The 18,881-nt window shown below is 40.2% G+C and overlaps 1 protein-coding gene across 5 annotated transcripts in view; it reads left to right on the forward strand.

Moving 5' to 3' along the window:
* The window catches only part of RPGRIP1L (RPGRIP1 like), a 57,731-nt gene extending 56,613 nt beyond the window's left edge, over nt 1-1,118 (forward strand). For all 5 annotated transcript variants that reach the window (XM_039352383.1, XM_039352384.1, XM_039352385.1 and 2 more), the window contains one exon: nt 362-1,118. In XM_039352383.1, the coding sequence (XP_039208317.1) occupies nt 362-474 (113 nt within the window). In that variant the 3' untranslated portion in view covers nt 475-1,118. The remainder of the gene's footprint in view (nt 1-361) is intronic.
* The last annotated feature ends 17,763 nt before the right edge of the window (nt 1,119-18,881 follow it).

Consider the following 18,881-nt stretch of genomic DNA (forward strand, 5'->3'; position numbering starts at 1 on the left):
ATATATATATATATATATACATTGCTTACTGGTGTACACCGCTTAGAGAGTGCTTGCACTTAAAGCGGTATATAAGTCTCATAAATAAATAAAATAAATAAATGTTGCTCAGGCTGGGCCATCGTTTCAGCCTCTCTGCCCAAGAGCAGGTCCTGATGCTCCTTAGAAACACGGAGCCTGAAGGCTTGCAGACATTAAATCAATCTCCCTCTGCCTGCCTCCCTCTTGCTCGTTTTTTTTTTTTTTTTAAGCCTGTCCCAAGTCCTTTTTCGGTGTCCGTCAGAGATGCAGAAGTTAAGATATCCGTCAATCTGCTTCTGGATGGGTCATTTCTCTTTCCTGCCCTTTTTTCCTTCTCCAGTTTTCAATTCGCAAGACAACAGAGCGGTGATCGGGAAGCTGCGAGTGACGGTCGAAGCCTTGGCGGCCCTCAATTCAGTCTGGAAGAAATGCGGAAAGACTCAGGAACCCTGAACCTGGAGGCCTGGGCCTGTCCGGTGGAAAGCAAGAGAAGATAGTACCTTATATTTAAATGTATAATTTGTATGTAAAGCCTGCCTGGGTTTGCGGTGTAAAGTTTGTATATTTTTGCCTCCTCGGTTTGAATTGATGTTTTTCGATTTCTCTCCGTCTGTCCCCAGCCCAGGGCTATCGTTCCAGCCCATCAGCCTGTGAATAATTAATATCTACGTGATTGAACGGTGGACCTTTTTGTTAATTGGATATATGTATATACAGAGAGAGAGAGACTTTTGTCATGTGTGTGTGTGTGTAAATATATTCCACATAACAAAAGTCATGAAAAATCAAGTAATTATATAATACTACTACTACTACTACTACTAATAATAATAATAATACACTTAAGCCTCAGAAACCTGATTAAAAATACCTCTATGTTATCCCTAATCACACCCCACTAAATGGAATGTATGCGATTAGCCTCATTAAGAATTTTATACTGCAAAGCTTTTATTAGAAGCAATATATGAAAATTACTTGGATAAATGTGTTAATCTGCCTTTTTAAAATGCTAATATCCATTTTATGCACATTAAGTCTCAGTATGTGTTTTCTTTGATGCATGCCATTTCTATCAATTAAATACAAAGAATGAGGCTAGTCCCCAGATTTATTAAATTACTGCAAGCTTTTATGAAAAAAGAGAGAGAGAGAGAGAGAAAGAAACACACAACTTTTGCCCTTCTGATAACAGTTGAGATCAAGTTTGGAAGAGGAGAGGGTCCCATAAATGGTGCTTATGAATGTATACGTGGGTGTCTAGAAAGGGAAGGTCATCTGTAAGCAAAAGAGATTTACATATATCAACCACGTATTAATACCTCTTTACAATGCCTTGGTAAGGCCACACTTGGAATACTGCATCCAGTTTTGGTCACCACGATGTAAAAAAGATGCTGAGACTCTAGAAAGGGTACAGAGAAGAGCAACAAAGATGATTAGGGGACTGGAGGCTAAAACATATAAGGAACGGTTGCTGGAATTGAGTATGTCTAGTTTAATGAAGAGAAGGACGATTGGGGACATGATAGTAGTCTTCCAGTATCTCAGGGGCTGCCCCAAAGAAGAGGGAGTCCAGCTATTCTCCAAGGCGCCTGAAGGCAGGACAAGAAGCAACGGATGGAAACTAACCAAGGAGAGAAGCAACCTGGAACTAAGGAGAAACTTCCTGACAGTGAGAACAATTAACCAGTGGAACAACCTACCTCCAGAAGCTGTGAATGCTCCAACACTGGAAGTTTTTAAGAAGAAACTGGACAGCCATTTGTCTGAAATGGTATAGGGTTTCCTGCCTGAGCAGGGGATTGGACTAGATGACCTCCAAGGTCCCTTCCGACTTTATTATTATTATTGTTGTTGTTGTTGTTGTTGTTATTATTATTGTGTTTTACACTTCAGGCTTAGCTCCCCCTCCCCTTCTCTGCTTGGTCTACATTCCTCCCATTTAGATCATATTTATATACAGGATACAAAGTAGTCCTCGATTTACGATTGTTCATTTAGTGACCATTCAGAGTTACAACAGCCCTGAAAAAACTGACTTACAACTTGCCATCTATCCAGGGTCACGTGATCCAAATTCTGTCACTTGGCAACTGACTCATATTTATGACGGTTGCAGTGTCCCTCTGGATCATGTGATTCCCCTTTTGCAAACTTCTGACAGGCAAAGTCATCGGGGGAAGCCACTTAACGACCCTATTATTAATAACTGCAGCGATTCGTTTAACAACGGTGACAAGTTGTTAAAATGGAGCAAAATTCACTTAATCGCTGTCTCCCTTAGCAACAGAAATTTTGAAGGTAGATTGAGGACTACCTGCTTAGCCTGGAAATTTACAACTTTCCAGCCATGCTGATGAAAGATTTAAATGAAATTTGCAAAGGACAGGTAACATTTAAAAAACACACACACATTACAAAAAAAACCCCACAGAAAAATAAGAGTCGGAAGGAGCTACTAATAACACTGGGCCCAAAGCCCTCTGCTCACTTCTGTGACAGAGAAGTGTATTATTTCCAGAAGCAATTTGTTTGTGTGTGTGTGTGTGTGTTTGTGCACGTGTGTGTGTGTGTGTGTGTGTGTGTGTGTGTGTGTGTGTGTATTATTTTCAATTCTTTAAATGGGGATTTTGTCCGGGAAGAGCGCCCCCCACCGTTTGCAAAACAGGCAATCTTTCTTTTTTTTTTTTTTTGTGAGCATATGTAAAGTATTCGGGAAGATAAGTAATTTATTAAAATCCACCTAATTTGCCATGATATATTAAATCTCTGCTTCAGTGATCACAGACCATTTCATTTAGAGAATTAGGCATTCCCTCTTTGTGTGATTAAAGGTCTGGAAAATGAGTTTTTTGCTGCTATTTGTGAACACTCCGAGCCAGCTAATGGCGAGGAGATGGAATAGATTATGAGACAATTCATTACCGTTCAGCAGAAAGAGTGAGGAGGGGAGGGGAGGCAGACAAAATATGTTCTTTTTTTAAAAAAAAAAAAAAGAAGAAAAAGAAAAGCACAAGGGAGAAGATCTGCATATAGTTTGAACCATCCGGGCCCAGAGTTAGTCCTTGACTCCCAACTATTCGTTTAGTGGCCGTTTGAAGTTACAACGGCACTGAAAAAAAGTGACCTATGGCTGCTTTTCACGCGACCGTTGCAGGTTCCCTGTGGTCACGTGATCAGAATTTGGGCCCTTGGAAACTGGCCTGTACTTGTGACAGTTGCCCTGTCCCGGGGTCATGTGATCACCGTTTTGTAACCTTGCCAGCTGGCTTCCATCAAGCAAAGTCCACGGGGGAAGCCAGAGTCACTTAACAATTGCATGATTCGCTTAATAACAGTGGCCAAAAGGGTTGTAAAACGGGGCACAACTCATTCAACCACCGTCTGGCTTAAAAATGGAAAATCTGGGCTCAGTTGCGGTAGTAAGTCAAGGACTGCCTGTAATAATGGCTTCAGTTAGGTGTCTTCCTAGAGCAGGTTTTGAAGCAGCAACCTTGCAGGATTAATTTGTGGATGTATATCAAGAGGCCAATATCTTGTTGGTTACGTTAGAACAATTAAGCAGTGGAACGACTTGCCTCCAGAAGTTGTGGATGCTCCATCACTGGAGGTTTTTTAAGAAGAGATTGGCCAACCATTTGTCTGAAATGGTGCAGGGTTTCCTGCTTCAGCTGGGGTTGGACTAGAAGACCTCCAAGGTCCCTTCCAAGGTCCCATTATTTTGATTTATTTATCAAGCTTGTCTGCTACCCATCTCACCAAAGATGACTTGAATATCTTGGCGACAAAACCCCCAGAATTCTGCCTTTGGAATTTTTACTCCCTCTTTCTCACTCATAAGGGATTGCTGATTATCTCGGAGGATTAAACTCTGCAAGTTCCCACAAATATTTGCATTGTCAAGAGACGTTTCCAGGATCCGCAGATGCCGACTTTCCAAGATCTCTTCCATTCTTCTCAAACAGGCAGACATTGGTGCTCTCGCTTGCTCTGGATTCAGCTCATTATCCTTGGCCCACATTTCCTCGTATTCTTTGGCTTCCCACCACACTATTGTCATTAAGGCTCCTTTTTATGCATTACGATAATTAAAAACAGTTCGATTTGACACCAAGATTAACCCCGAGCTTTTCAGAAAGGCAGTTGTGGTCTTTCGGCAGGAGGTTTTGATTATTTGCCTAATATTTTGCAACCTCCAAAGAAAATACTTTCCATAAAAAAGAAATTAATCAGGAGACTTAGACCTATTCCCAACTGTGGATCAAACTCTGGCGTGGCTGTGCAGTTGAAGGTTCAAGGCAGAGGTGCCTTGGCAACGTGAAGTCTTGTGGCCTTCAGCTCCCAGAAATCCCCAGCATCCTTGCTCCAACACGTTTTGTTGGAGGTTGTCAAGTTGCTGAGGTTGAGAAACTCTTCTGGGGCCATCTGCTGCCACAACAGTCCCGACTTTTTCAAGTTGATAAGATTTCTTGATAACCAATGAAAGTGCTGGACCACAGCCTGCAGGATGGATGGGTATGGCAAATATTCTAGTGTTAATTTTCGTTGCGGTAATTAATAGTTCCCAGCTGCATCATGTCAAATGAGAGTGAGATGAGAGATCCACAATTTTTCTCATTACCAAATGTGTTTTGTTTTTTGTTCAGAGCTTTCTGCAGCATCTTCTAATTTATATTAGTTTGCTGCTGTTTTGCTTTTACTTCTTAAGGGCGCCTTTGGAAATTATTATTATTATTAATAATAATAAAGTTGGAAGGAACTTTGGAGGTCATCGAGTCCAACCCCCTGCTCAGGCAGGAACCCTACACAATTTTGGACAAATGGCTGTCCAGTCTCTTCTTAAAAACTTCCAGTTTTGGAGCATTCACCGCTTCTGGAGGCAGGTTGTTCCACTGGTTAATTGTTCTGACTGTCAGGAAGTTTCTCCTTAGTTCTAGGTTGCTTCTCTCTTTGGTTAGTTTCCACCCATTGCTTCTTGTCCTGCCTTCAGGCGCTTTGGAAAATAGCTTGATTCCCTCTTCTTTGGAGCAGCCCCTGAGATACTGGAAGACTGCTATCATGTCCCCCCTCGTCCTTCTCTTCATTAAACTAGACATACCCAATTCCAGCAACCGTTCCTTATATGTTTTAGCCTTCAGTCCCCTAATCATCTTTGTTGCTCTACTCTGTACTCTTTCTAGAGTCTCAACATCTTTTTTACATCGTGGTGACCAAAATACTGGATGCAGTATTCCAAGTGTGGCCTTACCAAGGCATTGTAAAGTAGTATTAATACTTCACATGATCTTGATTCTATCCCTCTGTTAATGCAGCCTAGCACTGTGTTGGCCTTTTTGGCAGCTGCAGCACACGGCTGGCTCATATTTAGGTGATTGTCCACTAGGACTCCGAGATCCCTCTCACAGTTACTACTATTGAACAAGGTACCCCCTATACTATACCTTTGCATTTGGTTTTTCTTGCCTAAATGTAGAACCTTACTTTTTTCACCACTGTATTTCATTTTGTTAGATAGCACCCTGTATCTTAAGCCTGTCTTCTGGAGTGTTGGCTATTCCTGCAAGGGAATGACGTTTATGTCATTGCTCTCAAGTTAGGCGTGTCTAACTTGGTGAAACACCCTGGAGGAAAAAAGGGGGACTTTAAAACACAAAACTTACAAATATTTTGTCACATGCACAGAAAGAATTGACTTTCTAACTCATCCGAAGTCCACCGGGCTGGGGAAATGGTTAAATTTCTTCCTGCGTGAACCAGGATTTCCACAGCCGCACATTTTCATATTGGGAAAAATGTCACTGTTGTGAGCAGTTCAACCTCAGCACTTTCAAATATAAAACATCGTACATTTGAGCAACCATCTTCACAAGATTGTTTAGGTTTTGGAGAAGAAGAAGGAGGAGGAGAAGGAAGAGGAGGAGGAGGCAGCTACTATTTGGTTGTGTCCAACTGTGCCAGGTCCCTCCACATCTTCTGATCTTGCACTACCTCGTTGAGTTGTTCTATGCTCTGGCTGGTGTCAGTATTGAAAGCATGCAAAATCCATTTTCTTTGGCAGTCTGGTTTCCTTTGACTTGCTAACTCTTTCAAATATAACTGCTTTCTCCAGTGAGTTCCTGCACATGAGATGGCCAAAGTAAGCGAGATGTAGTTTCGTGATTTTGCCTTCCGGTGAACTGTCTGGTGTTATGTGCTCCAATTTTCTGTACAATAGCACAAATATTGTCCCTTTCGGCAAACTGTTGGCCATTGTGATTTAAGAATGAGAAGATAAGAGGCAAGGAAGAAGATAAGAATTCTACTGTGGCATGAATTGGGCATAGGTTTGGGTGATGGGCTGGCAACCCAGGAATCCAGCCACAGTGCGCTGTTATTAACTGCCTGCCCTTATGTGTACATACGGTACTTGAAAAGAAACCACAATCTACTCCAATTTATTACAAAGCCGCACAAAAGGGCAGCATGCAAAATAAGTTTTAAAAAATCTGGGCAGAAGTCAATCCTGCTGAATCCATAGGCAATGACTTTCTGCCCTTTAAAACGGGGGGAAGTAAGGACCCCCAAGTTGCTTGCAGACCTTTAAACCTTCTGCATTTCAGAAATGTTCCCTAGTAGAGATCCATATTTTGTGTGAACACTCGCGAAGCACTTGGAAGCTCTCTTCGATGGGGTTTGGCACTGGATAAGCCCTAAATTAGATTGTATTTGTTCTTTGAAAATACCCACAAATGTTTGCCTAATTAAACAGAAGCATTATCATACGGATTTATTAGCTTACACTAAGTATAGATTAAGCAAAACCATTCCAGTTTGATTTGCAACCAAGGCAGCATAGATTTAATCTGAAGCATGCACTATAAACATATGTTAATTTTCCTTTTATATATATAAAAAAAGATATAAATTAAAGCTGGATTCCAATAGAAGGTTTTGATGTGGGGGGTGATTTTAATCCAGGGGTCTTTCGTCCTTGACAGGAAAATGAAGGATAGGGAGCTGTGTTTACATATTCTTCACTTTGTAGAAAGCACTTTTTGGATTAGATTCTGATATGAAGCCTTAGCTTTTCAGAAGGCCCCAAAAACCCCAAATGAAGGGGATTTTTTAAAAAAATATTATTTAATATATATGTGTGTTTCTCTTTTACTTCTTCCCTCCAACGGTTTATCATCTCTAAATCAATGGTAAAATTAACTGTAGACAACGCCAAAATTGAGCTAAATAAAGGAAAAAAGAGCTTGTTTCTTAACCTCAACCATTTTAAGAGGTTAAGAACTCAGCTCCCAGGATTCCCCAAGTAGCCATTGATTATCGTATAATAATATACTGCTCAAAAAAATAAAGGGAACACAAACGTATTGGATCCTTATTTTTTTGAGTATTATATAATAAAATTGATTATAATCACAATAACTTGGCTAAATCAAGCCAAATCTTTACTAGGCGATAGACCAGCATATAGCTACATTTATGCCTTTTTCGTGGCAACAAAATGGAAGTGGGCGGGGTTTCGCTTTCCAGTTCTCAGATTTCCTCTTGGTCTCCTTTCCTATACAGACTAGGCTCATCCTGCTTATCTTTAAGCCTGAACAAGATCCACCAGATAGGAGAGTTTTAAATTCCTTTCCAAGACCTCCGCCCAGCCTCCAATCTTTTCCTTAACTATTTTTTCCTTTCTTAGGTGCCAATTTATGAAATCAATGTTACTGGCTCAAATGCCTGTAATGTCGAATAAAAACGAACACTGGAAGCCCTCGACAATCCACTTATGGCTTTGGACTTGTCACAATCTCTAATTTGAAATTCAGGTATTAAGAAAATTGGATCTTTTTTTTGAAAAGGAAGGAAAAGAGGGACTTAATAAGCATTTTCATAATTAATCAGCAGGTCCTTTGCAAAGAAGAATGTAATGAACTTCTGGACGACAATAGCCTGAGATCTATGTATGCAAATGCAAAGAGTTTTCAGCCCAAAGTTGCTCTCGCTTCTTTGTGACTTGTTAATAATATGCAAGTTGGAAAACTCCCCAAAAAAGGGAGAAGGAAAAAAACACTAATGAAGCAAGTATCTTTTCTAAATAGCATTCTAAGACAATCCCAGGCACCAAATCTTTATTTGAACCCACAATCTCAAGACCACCCATTGTTGCAAAATTGGCATTTTTAATGAGGGATATTTAATAATAAATAATTGGAGAATAAGCCTATTCACTATATTTAATTGTAATTACATGCAGATGAAATGAGTTTTTCTTTTTCTTGACTCCAACTATTACCTTTCGGAACACAGCCCCCATCAGTCACCGGTGGTCAAATATGTTCCTTTACTTGGAAAAATAACCCAAACTAAACGTTTTGAGCAAGCTTTATTTAAAGAATTGTAGTTGTGATTTCTCTTACCATCCTTCCCCACACTAGGGACAAAGGTTTGTTTATTTCCTGTTATGGATTCACATTATTTCAGCCATTTCAATATTAGAATCTTGATCATCATAATCCCGATCAGCACAACCGGTGCTTTTGTTAAACCAGGTTGAATCCTGAAGCTTCTGAAATTGCTCCTCAGGCATAGAAGAGTTTGCTTTGAATCCATGAAGATAAATGTGTTGCCTGGTTTTATAGAAGTGCTTAATGACCGCCTTGACCCAGTTGTCTGGTTGTGAAGTGGGAACCCCAGAGAAACCAAGAAGGCCCCAAAAGAGACCTCAGCTCCTTTTGGTAGCCCAGATGGACCCAAGGAGTCAACGAAGAGTGAACTACATCAAGGCTTCTTCTGCATTGCTGAAGCATGCGTCACGCTATTCAATTCAGCATCAAGATTTCCATCAGGATGCACAGCCAAGAACACACAATTGCTTGCCAAGCCCTGGTCAACATTATGGGAAATGTTGTGCGATTATGCTCTGGAGTCCCATGCTAAGTAGGACTGGCACCAGTCCCTGTTTTCTACAAGTCTTCACATTCCTCCCAAACCAGATGCAGCGGATGGATTATTTGACAAACAGTCTCTGAAAACAAGAACATCTTGCTACAAGATGTCTTAGTAACTCTGAAAGGACAATGTAAGAGAGTAACAGAAGAGTTGGAAGGGACTTTGAAGATCTTCTAGTCCAATTCCCTGCTCAGGCAGGAAACCTTATATCATCCTGGATACATGGTTGTCCAATCTCTTCTTGAAAACCCCCAGTGATGGAGCACCCACAACTTTTGGAGACAACCCATCGATTATTTGTTCTCAGTGTCAGGAAATTCCTCCCTAGTTCTAGGTTGCTTTTCTCCTTGATTAGTTTCCATCTGTTGCTTCTTGTTCTGCCTTCTGATGCTTTGGAGAATAACTTGTCTCCCTCTTCTTTGTGGCAGCCCCTGAGATCTTGGGATACTGCTATCATGTCATCCCTCATCCTTCTCTTCATTAAACTAGACATACCCAGTTCCTGCAACCGTTCTTCCTATATTTTAGCCTCCAGTTCATAATTTAATGTTCTTATGCCCACAGAAATCAGTTGCATGACTAGACCTACTCCTGGACAATGCTTTTCCAGCGCTTTCTACCGCAGGGCAAGGCGATGCACATGTCATGTCTGCCTCCAATTTATCCCTTCAACAACATACCTGGGAAGTATGCTGGGCTGAGAGCAAGTGGCTGAGTTCACATAGCAGCCTAGATAGTTAGAGATTCAACATGTTGTGAGAATATAGCCACTGGCTTAACGTGTTGGATGAAGCAGCCATTAAACCATGTTTAGGTAAGGCCTGATAGGTGAACATTGTGCAATGGAGTTTTGTTAACTCAGATTTATGATGAAAAGCATGATTTCATGGCTGAGAATGTTTTTTAACTGAAGCTTCTCTAGTTTTAGCTTCACTTCAATATCTAAATATTCCGATGGAGAAGGATGCAGATGAGAGGAAGGGGAAAGAGAATGATCTTTATTTGAATGCCACCCTACAATCTTTACTCTCCTATTTAATGAAACTCAGGACAGTGGTTTTACCTCTTCATTTTTTAAAACTAGCAAAAGCTGAAAGGTTATACTCAGATCGCTGAGAATAAGCCTTGTAGCGGCGTGACTTATTTCTGAGTGGACATGTAATAAAAATTGCTCATGTAAATAAAAAATGGAGTGCGGTGCCGGTGGTGACAATAAAGACAGAAAGATAGAAAGAAAGAGAGAGGTCATTTACAAATGTAGATCCTGGCAAGTTTTTGTTTTCTTGATCGCACATGAAATATGTAATGCACTGCTCTAAAGAATTAGCACATGGCTCCATCTACAGTCTGGAATCAAATGCATGTAGAGATCACTTCTAGTCTGCTTGTAATTCCCAAATCAATATCTTGTCTGTCTGTCTCTCATCATCTATCATGTATCTGTCTTTCTATCCATCCATCCATCTCTATCTCTCTATCTATCCATATCTGTCTGTCTGTCTGTCTATCTATCTATCTATCTATCTATCTATCTATCTATCTATCTATCTATCTATCTATCTATCCATCCATCCATAGATCCATATCTATCTATCTATCTATCTATCTATCTATCTATCTATCTATCTATCTATCTATCTATCTATCTATCCATATCTATCTACTGTCTATCTATCCATCTCTATCTAATCTATCTATCTATAACCATATCTATCCATCCATAACTTGTCTGTCTGTCTGTCTGTCTGTCTGTCTATCTATCTATCTATCTATCTATCTATCTATCTATCTATCTATCTATCTATCCATCCATCCATCCATCCATCTATCTATAAGTCTTATCCCTCATTTTCCAGGAAGTCCATTGAACTCAAGGTGGCTTATGAGCAAGTAAGCGTTTCTATTTATTGCCCAACAAAGTAGCTTTCTCTTACCCTGTTTTTTTTTTTTTCCCCATCCAGAGGGCTGAGAAAACCTCTCTCTGAAGGATTAGTTTAGAAAGAAAGAAGGGAGAAGCCTCAAGTTGCCCACAGCTAACACTGACTTCAAATGAAGTTGATTCTGCAGACTCTCCAGAGGGTGAATAACTTTCTAAAAATTATTATCTTCCTGACCTTACAAAATTGATTCAATAGAAGAGAATATTTGTAGCTCGGGGTTGAAATGGGGTCCTTGGTGCTGACTGAGCTTTGTGTTTTTCTTGCAAATATTTCAGGACCCAAGGAGGTAACATTATCAGTGTCAGAAGGGAGTGGGGTTTGCTCTCTTTTTACTTGCAGGTGGCTTGCCCTGTCAGTGTTGGTGGGAATCAAGGTTTCTTGATTACGCTGTTTGTCCGAATTGGTAGTTTGTTTGTTTTTTTTAAATACCCATACACATCTCTGTCAGGAACTAAAGGGATTCTCTTTGCAGGGGATATTAGTTTAGGAAAGGACTTTTCAAAATATTTATTTGAAGATGCAAAAACATCCCTTCACCATAATTTCTAGGCAGTTTACATAGGAATAAAATTACAATACTATAACTCTCTCTCTCTCTCTCTCTCTCTCTCTCTCTCACACACACACACACACACACACACACACACATTTTGATTTAACTCTACCGGCATCTTTATTAAACACTCTTTGCTTTTGAAACTAATAGCTATATTTCTATCTGTGGGCCACCTACTGTATGTGTACATTCATCTCCTGTCTATCTCATCTTTCTAATCTGCAGTGTTGCAGATTTTCAAACTCCCATCATAAAATAGGTAGAACTTACAGGCGGAGAACTTTTAAAATCAAATTAAGCTACAGAGAAGCCAAGAGGGCTAAAGTCCTACAGTGACTTTAAAAATGAAAATGAAATATCTCCCTGTACATTTTCGAAGTACAATAACACAGAGTTATAAAATTACCTCTGATTAATATCAAACGCACGTTTTATGCGAGGCGATTTGATTATAATTTGATTACCTGACCTTGTAATTAAAGTTTATCAGGGTGTCCCGAGCCTCTCTATATGAAATAGCTTATTTCAGCCCAGTAGGAAAAGCAACAGGAAATCTAAGTCTCCAGTTTTGCATTTAAATAGGTGGAAAAATGTAGTAAAAACGTGACAAACAGGTCTGAGTTTTTTTTGATCATTAATCGTGCTAAGCAATATTCATAAATTCAATTTTGAAGAAGTTGGATACTTTTTCTCCCCCTTTTATTAGTTTCGGTGTTATTAAATGAGATTGTTTCTGACTAATATATTTCTCGACTCAAATGGTAGCTCCCAGCTGTTATTCAAATCAAATAACATGCCCCTTACTTGTGCCTAGCACTCATAAATGCCAAGTTGTGATACATTTCTTGGTGATGGTCACGAATATTAAAGGAGGCAATAAAGCTTCTAATATCTCATAAGTAAGCTGATTTTTCTAAAGGACTGGAAGCAGCCGCTGCAGGAGAGGCTGGAGGCATGGGGGATTTCTGGACTACAAGACCTAAAACAAAGTCTTTCTTTCTTTCTTTCTTTTTCTTTCTTTCTTTTTTTTTTCCTTTTCCTTTTTCCTTCCTTCCTTCCTTTCCTTTTTTCTTTCTTTCTTTTTCTTTCTTTCTTTCTTTCTTTCTTTTTTTTCCTTTTCCTTTCCTTTTTCTTTTTCCTTCCTTCCTTTTTTCTTTTCCTTTCTTTCTTTCTCTTTCTTTCTTTCTTTCTTTCTTTCTTTCTTTCCTTCCTCTTCTTCCTTCTCCTTCTCTTCCTCTTCCCCCTCCCATTTTTGTTTTTATCTCTGAACAACAATTTAGCTTGCCATGATTTAAGAACAGGAAAATAATTTCAATGTTAGAACAGGAGGGAACAACTACAACTATGGTAGATTCTAACTTCAGATTGAAGGGAAAAAAGGAACAACAAAATAGACATGAAGTCGGGTTTGGACAATGGGTGAAAAGCGTCATAGGGTTCAAGTGTTGTGTGAACCTCAGCCAAATATGGCTTGTTCCATAAACCATATTTAAAAATCTGATTGTGCAACATGTAGCTTCATCTGAGACAGGATGAGGATGACAATGAGAAGGAGATGATCATCTCCCTTCTTTGCATAGGGTTTGAGATATATTGAGACAAATTTATCCAGCTGATTTCTATGGGACTTAAATACTATCCAATTGTAGAGAGGGAGTCTATGCAGCTCAGTTTTTTTTAATTTATTTGTAAAATCCATCTTAATAAAGGGCAACTCTTGGTAGCTTGCAATCTTAAAGAGCTGAACTGCTGGGTTCAGTGTTTCTCAACACTGGCCCTGGCATCCTTAGTCACCTCGGCAAAGAGATGTGGGCACAGCTAGCTGGGCAATCTGTTGAAGTCTACGTATCTTAAAGTTCCAAGGTTGAGAAACACCCGTTGGGTTCTTAGCCTTTGTGAACATCAACGCAAGCCAAGACTGGAGGAGATGTCTACCTCCACCTCACGCCCAGGTCCTCGGAGACTGCAAATAACGCCTCGTGAGACTTTTTTTCCCTCTCCTTTTATTTTATTTCATTTAGTTATTCAATTTACATGCCACCCATCTCACAGTTGAGCAAGTCGGCGTCATTAAAAAAAAAGGCAATATGAAACAATTAAAACTTTAAAAACATAGACTTCAAAAATGTTTCTTTCCTTTCTTCCTCTCCTTTTACTCTCCCAAAAACTAGGGAGGATCCCTTCTTCTCTCCTTCGGTGGGCTGAGACACTTCCTATGGGGATCCTGTGTGTGTGTGTGTGTGTGTGTGTGTGTGTGTGATCTCCCAAGGCCATACAGGTAGTCAACACGACCACAATTGAGCCCAAAATTTATGTTGTTGAGACATTTGTTAAATGAATTTTGTCCCATTTTATGACTTTTCATGCCATGTTTGTTAAGTGAAGCTGTTAAATTAGGAACATGGTTAAGTGAATCTGGCTCCCCCATTGACTTTGCTTGTCAGAAGGTCGCAACCGTTGTAAATGTGAGACAGTTGTCCAGCATCCAAATGTAATTCATGTGACCGTGGGGATGCTGCAAGGGTCGAAAATAAGTGAAAAAAATGGGTCATAAGTCACTTTTTTTCAATGCCCTGGTAACTTCGGTCACTAAATGAACAGTTGTAAGTCGTAAGGATGACGTAAGTCGTAAGGACAACATGTACCATCATGGTGAGGACAGGCACAACTAAACCGCCAGTTGGAAGTTGGTGTTCCTGGGTGAGGAGCTGCTTTTTAGACATTCAGCTTAGGACCAGGACGTAAATCGGGTGCCACTTTGCAATAAAAGGCTTGAAATGGGTCCCTTCCCCCCCAAAAAAGCCCCTCACTCCCGATTCCTTCAGTCTGCAGCGTCTTTTGTTTTCTTCTCCGCTTCTTCATAAAAGATGTTGCTGATGGAAATGCGGAGCTCAGGGAGCTTAACCGTTATGTGCAATGACCTTTACTTTTCATATTAATATATTATTGCCAGATCCGTACGACTCGCGGAGGCAGTTTGGAAATTCAGATGAAATGCCAACACGCCGCGGTGTCTTTCGTCCAGACCCTTCTCCCACCCACCCATCGACCCTCCCCGTCTCCCAGCTCCGGCATCCAGTGGTGGCAAACTTGGTGAATTAATATGCATCCTTTCTGTCTCTCTCTCTTTCTCTCTCTCTCTCTCTTCTCTTTTATTGACTCGGCGAGGTTTGCCCAGGCAACTTGATCAAGAGTAACATTATCAAGAGCTTTGCAAGGCGCGCTTCTTTGTCATTTCCACACCTGTGTCGGCTCGACACTCGTCACTGTCAATCAAACCGCAATAAGACGCAGATGAGTTGCTCATTTGGTTTAATAAAATCTCCCTGCTTATTTGCAGTGGAGTCATTATGCCACATAATTGCCGCACCGCCGAGGTGAACAGCAGCCAGTTGCCTGGGGATATGAGGATGGGAGGGGGAAAAAATCTGAGATATGAAGGCGTTTGCTCCTGTTGTATCCCTCCCTAGTCACTCATATCCCTAAAATTAATATTGTATTTGAATCTGCTCCCCACCCACCCACCCAGACACAGACACCCATGCCGATGCAGGCTAACATTGTTATTACTTATTATTTGGACGTGAAGTCATTTATTTTGAATTGCCTTGGCAAGTCTGCCAAGCTCAATTGCATCCAGGAGGGCTCGGTGCCATTTTTAATGGCCGTTGGAAAGTGAGAATCCAGAATTAGGGAAAGAATTCCGTTCAGAGGTTCACCTGCCACACGGTACCTAAGCCAGAGAAAATCAAAGCATTGGGCCTGTGTTATTGTGCTTCTATGGACACCATCTTAGGCTAAGTGGTCACTGGGGTTTATAAAAGGAAACAAACCAAGATAATTCCTTTGCTTGAGAAGGGAACTTAAAGGTGCGATGTTGAAAAGAACAGGTGTTCAAGATGGTTGAATAGGGAAATTAATTCACTGGTCTACAAAACTTGATTTAGGTCAGGTTTGTACCATCTGCACTTAGTAGTGGTTTCCGATGTGTGGCAATAAACTTGCATTTTTCAAGAGCTGGCAAAGTTCAATTTACACAGACATTAGTTTTGTGGCGGTACTTAAACCAACAAACCATTTCATTGGGAGATCTTGCCTTGTCTTGCTAAGGAGAGCACCAAGGAATTCTCAAACTAAACCTTGGAAACAAGCCTAGCATACTAATAGAAGCTAATATTCAACATAGCAACATTTTTAGTGTTGAGTTATGGATGTCCCAGTTTAAAAAGGACAGGTGGAAATTGGAGCAAGTTTCTGAGTAGGGCTACTAAGATGTTGAAACATCTGGAGAACAAGCCCAATGAGGAACAACAAAAGATTTGGCCTATCTCGTCAACCCAAAAATGACCAATTATAACAATTTTCAAATAAAGGATTATGTAGATCAAGTTGACATATGAAGCAGTCCATTCTCCTTTGTTGGAGAATCTTCAACCAAAGGTTGGATGGTCATGTCAGAAACTCATACTGACAGAATATTTGTAGCTCAGGGTTGAACTGTGAGATCCTTGGTGCTCTGTAAGTTTTGTTGTTTTCTTCAGATGTTTCATTACCAAACTAGACAACAATTACCAGAGGTAGGTAACATCTAATGATGTTACTTAGTTTGGTAATGAGACTTCTGCAAGAAACAACCAAGAAACAAGCTCAGAGAGCTCCAGGGACCCCACATGCCACATTGAGTCTTGCACTGAATAAAGAGGATGATCTAGATGCTTTCTACTTTAAGATACCTTGCAACTAATTCTTTGCAAACAATTCTCACTGAAATCCAAATGACAGGAGGACCCTCACACTTTTAAATATGACTTTTGAATATCTTGCCCTCTGACCTTCTTCCCCAAAGGAACACTGAGCAAAAAAATAACTCTAATTTGATCTAAATTTCATCAGCAAAGTAAAATCCAAGCACTGACCTATTGGAGAGCATTTTATTTCCGCTTTTAACTTTAGCTTGCAAAGGGGAATGCTGCATTTGAAGTGTCGTAATATTAGAGCACAACCATTTTGAAAAGAGAGAAAGAGGAGGGAGGGAGGGAGAGAGAGAGATGCTTCTTTATCATGAGATGAATATTATTTTTGTCCATAACAAATGTATGCAAATTGACCTGATAGACTGAAACTCAAATGATTAAGTGATTCATATTTCTTTAATTGGGTTGAAGCCCCTTGTGGCTGCTTCAAACACAATCTTTTTCCAGAGTTGGTTTTTCCCCCTTCCTATCTGTGTGATAGCTGCTGAAACAAAGTCTGTGAGTCGTTTTTTACAGGGGTTCTGTTCTAACCATTTTGTTTCCTTGAAGGAAACTCTTGCTTGTTCATCAAATCTTCATGCAGCATTTCTGCATCACACTGACTGCCTCAGGCAGTGTAACCTTTTTTTTTTTTTTGCCCATTCAGATTAGCAAGAGGATGTCTGCCAAGAGCAAAATGAATATTAAACATTCTCTGAAAAGTTCCATCCAGAACCTTGATCTTTTTTTTTTTACAAAGAAGCAGCTGATGCTTTTTTTTTTTTTTTTTGCAAAACTTCTCATACTTTATAGGGTTTGTCAACTGATTTGGAGGCATCTTTGCTAATTAAGCAGAGGAGTTTAATAGATTAATTCATTGCCCGACATCTACATATGCTGGTAACCTACAAACAGGACCGGTACCTGGAGTCATATATCTGAGTTATTGTAAGCCGTAAGCTAGCGGTTCACTGGGTTTGAGGATAACGTATTTTGCCTGTAAGACAGTGTGGTTTGGAAAAAGTTGATTGGGTGATGCACATTCACAGCTAGTTTTGATCTTCTTCTTCCTCTTCCTCTTCTTCTTCTCCTCCTCCTTCCTCCTCCTTCTTCTGTGTCTAGATCAAACTTTAAACTGCCAGAAAGAAGCCACATTCTTGGCTTTGTCATTGGCCAAAAATAAGTCATTATCGGTACACGTTTCTCATAGTAGACGACATACCAGCAGATGGGCCTGGCTCTGAGTATCTCCACATTCACACAGCATGTTATTATCTATTAAGAGCCTCCATTTGAGCATGTTGGTTTTACATTTAGGCACTCCAACCCTCAGCCTATTCAGGGTCCTCCAGGTAGTAGGAGAATTCAGATCCTTCAGCCAGATCCTCCTTTAATGTTATTCCTTGCTTGATGATCTCCTTCCTCCATCTTTGAATTCAGTTTTGTTCTTGTGTACCTTGAAGAATGTGTTGGTGCCATAAAGCTGTTCCTAGCTCTTGGCTTGGGGGACATGTCCGTTCAGAGGATGTTGGGGATCATTCTCTTGTTTAGTTCTCTCTCGTTGACTGGGGGAATAAACCACACAACACAAACCCTGCTAGCATGAGGAGTGAGATAGTGGGATTTTTTTACTAGAGTTTTGCATGCACAAGAAGAAACAAAGGCATGGAAGAATGCATGTCTTCTCTGCTTGCTCTGTTTTTTTTTTTTAAAGGTCCTCTTAGCCCTTGACTTACAATCGTTTGCTTAGCGACCGCTGAGAGTTATGACACTGATAAAAAATTATTTACGAATGGTTTTTGCATGTTGCAGCATCCTGACATTATTTTAGGGTCCAAATCTGGGCACTTGACAACCAAGCATGTATTTACGACAGATGCCCGAAATTTATATTGCTAAGCGTGATAGTCGTTAGGTGAGTTTTGCCCCATTTTATGAGCTTTCTTGCCACAGCTATTAAGTGAAGCACTGCAGTTGTTAAATTAGTAACACCGTTAAGTGAATCTTTGCTTGTCAGATGATCGCAAAAGGGGATCACATGTCCCCCTCATATATATGAATCAGGCACAACCGTCATAAACATGAATCAATTGCTAAGCATCCAAATTTTGATTATGTGACCATGGGGATGCTGCAACAGTCATAAGTGTGAAAAACAGTCATAACTCACATTTTTCAGTGCCTTGTAACTTCGAACTATCACTAAATGAACGTTTGTAATCAAGGAGTACCTATATTTGGAAGGACTACCCTTCCAAATCAAACCAAACTGGGTTCTTTGAATTGGTTTGATAATGGAATGCGATCCAAAGGGATATGCCGAATCCATGCCTTTATCAAACTGAGCCTATTTTAGGCAAAGATCAGCTGCTTTAAAGGAGGCAATTATTTTCTGCCAAGGAAAAACTGGTGGAGGCCTCCATCTAGTGGTGTCTTTTATTTCCCATCATGTATCAGAAACTAATCAGGCTGGCATCTTGTAACTGGTACCCACCAGAGATCCAGGGCTTATAAGAGTAATGATTGGCAAGGCAATAAGTCTACTGATTTGTGACAGTAAATCTACTGATACAGCCTGAACAATAATGTGGTTTAATTAGCATGATCTTAAATGTGTTTTTTGTCAATCCAGGCATGCATAAACTGTAAGCTGTGATACAGTGTTGTGTCAACCAGGCTATTCAGCTTGTTCTAAAA

This window comes from Crotalus tigris, unplaced genomic scaffold (genome assembly GCF_016545835.1).
Source record: "Crotalus tigris isolate CLP2741 ecotype Arizona unplaced genomic scaffold, ASM1654583v1 scf7180000018432.44079421565:4894166, whole genome shotgun sequence".
NCBI lineage: Eukaryota > Metazoa > Chordata > Lepidosauria > Squamata > Viperidae > Crotalus > Crotalus tigris.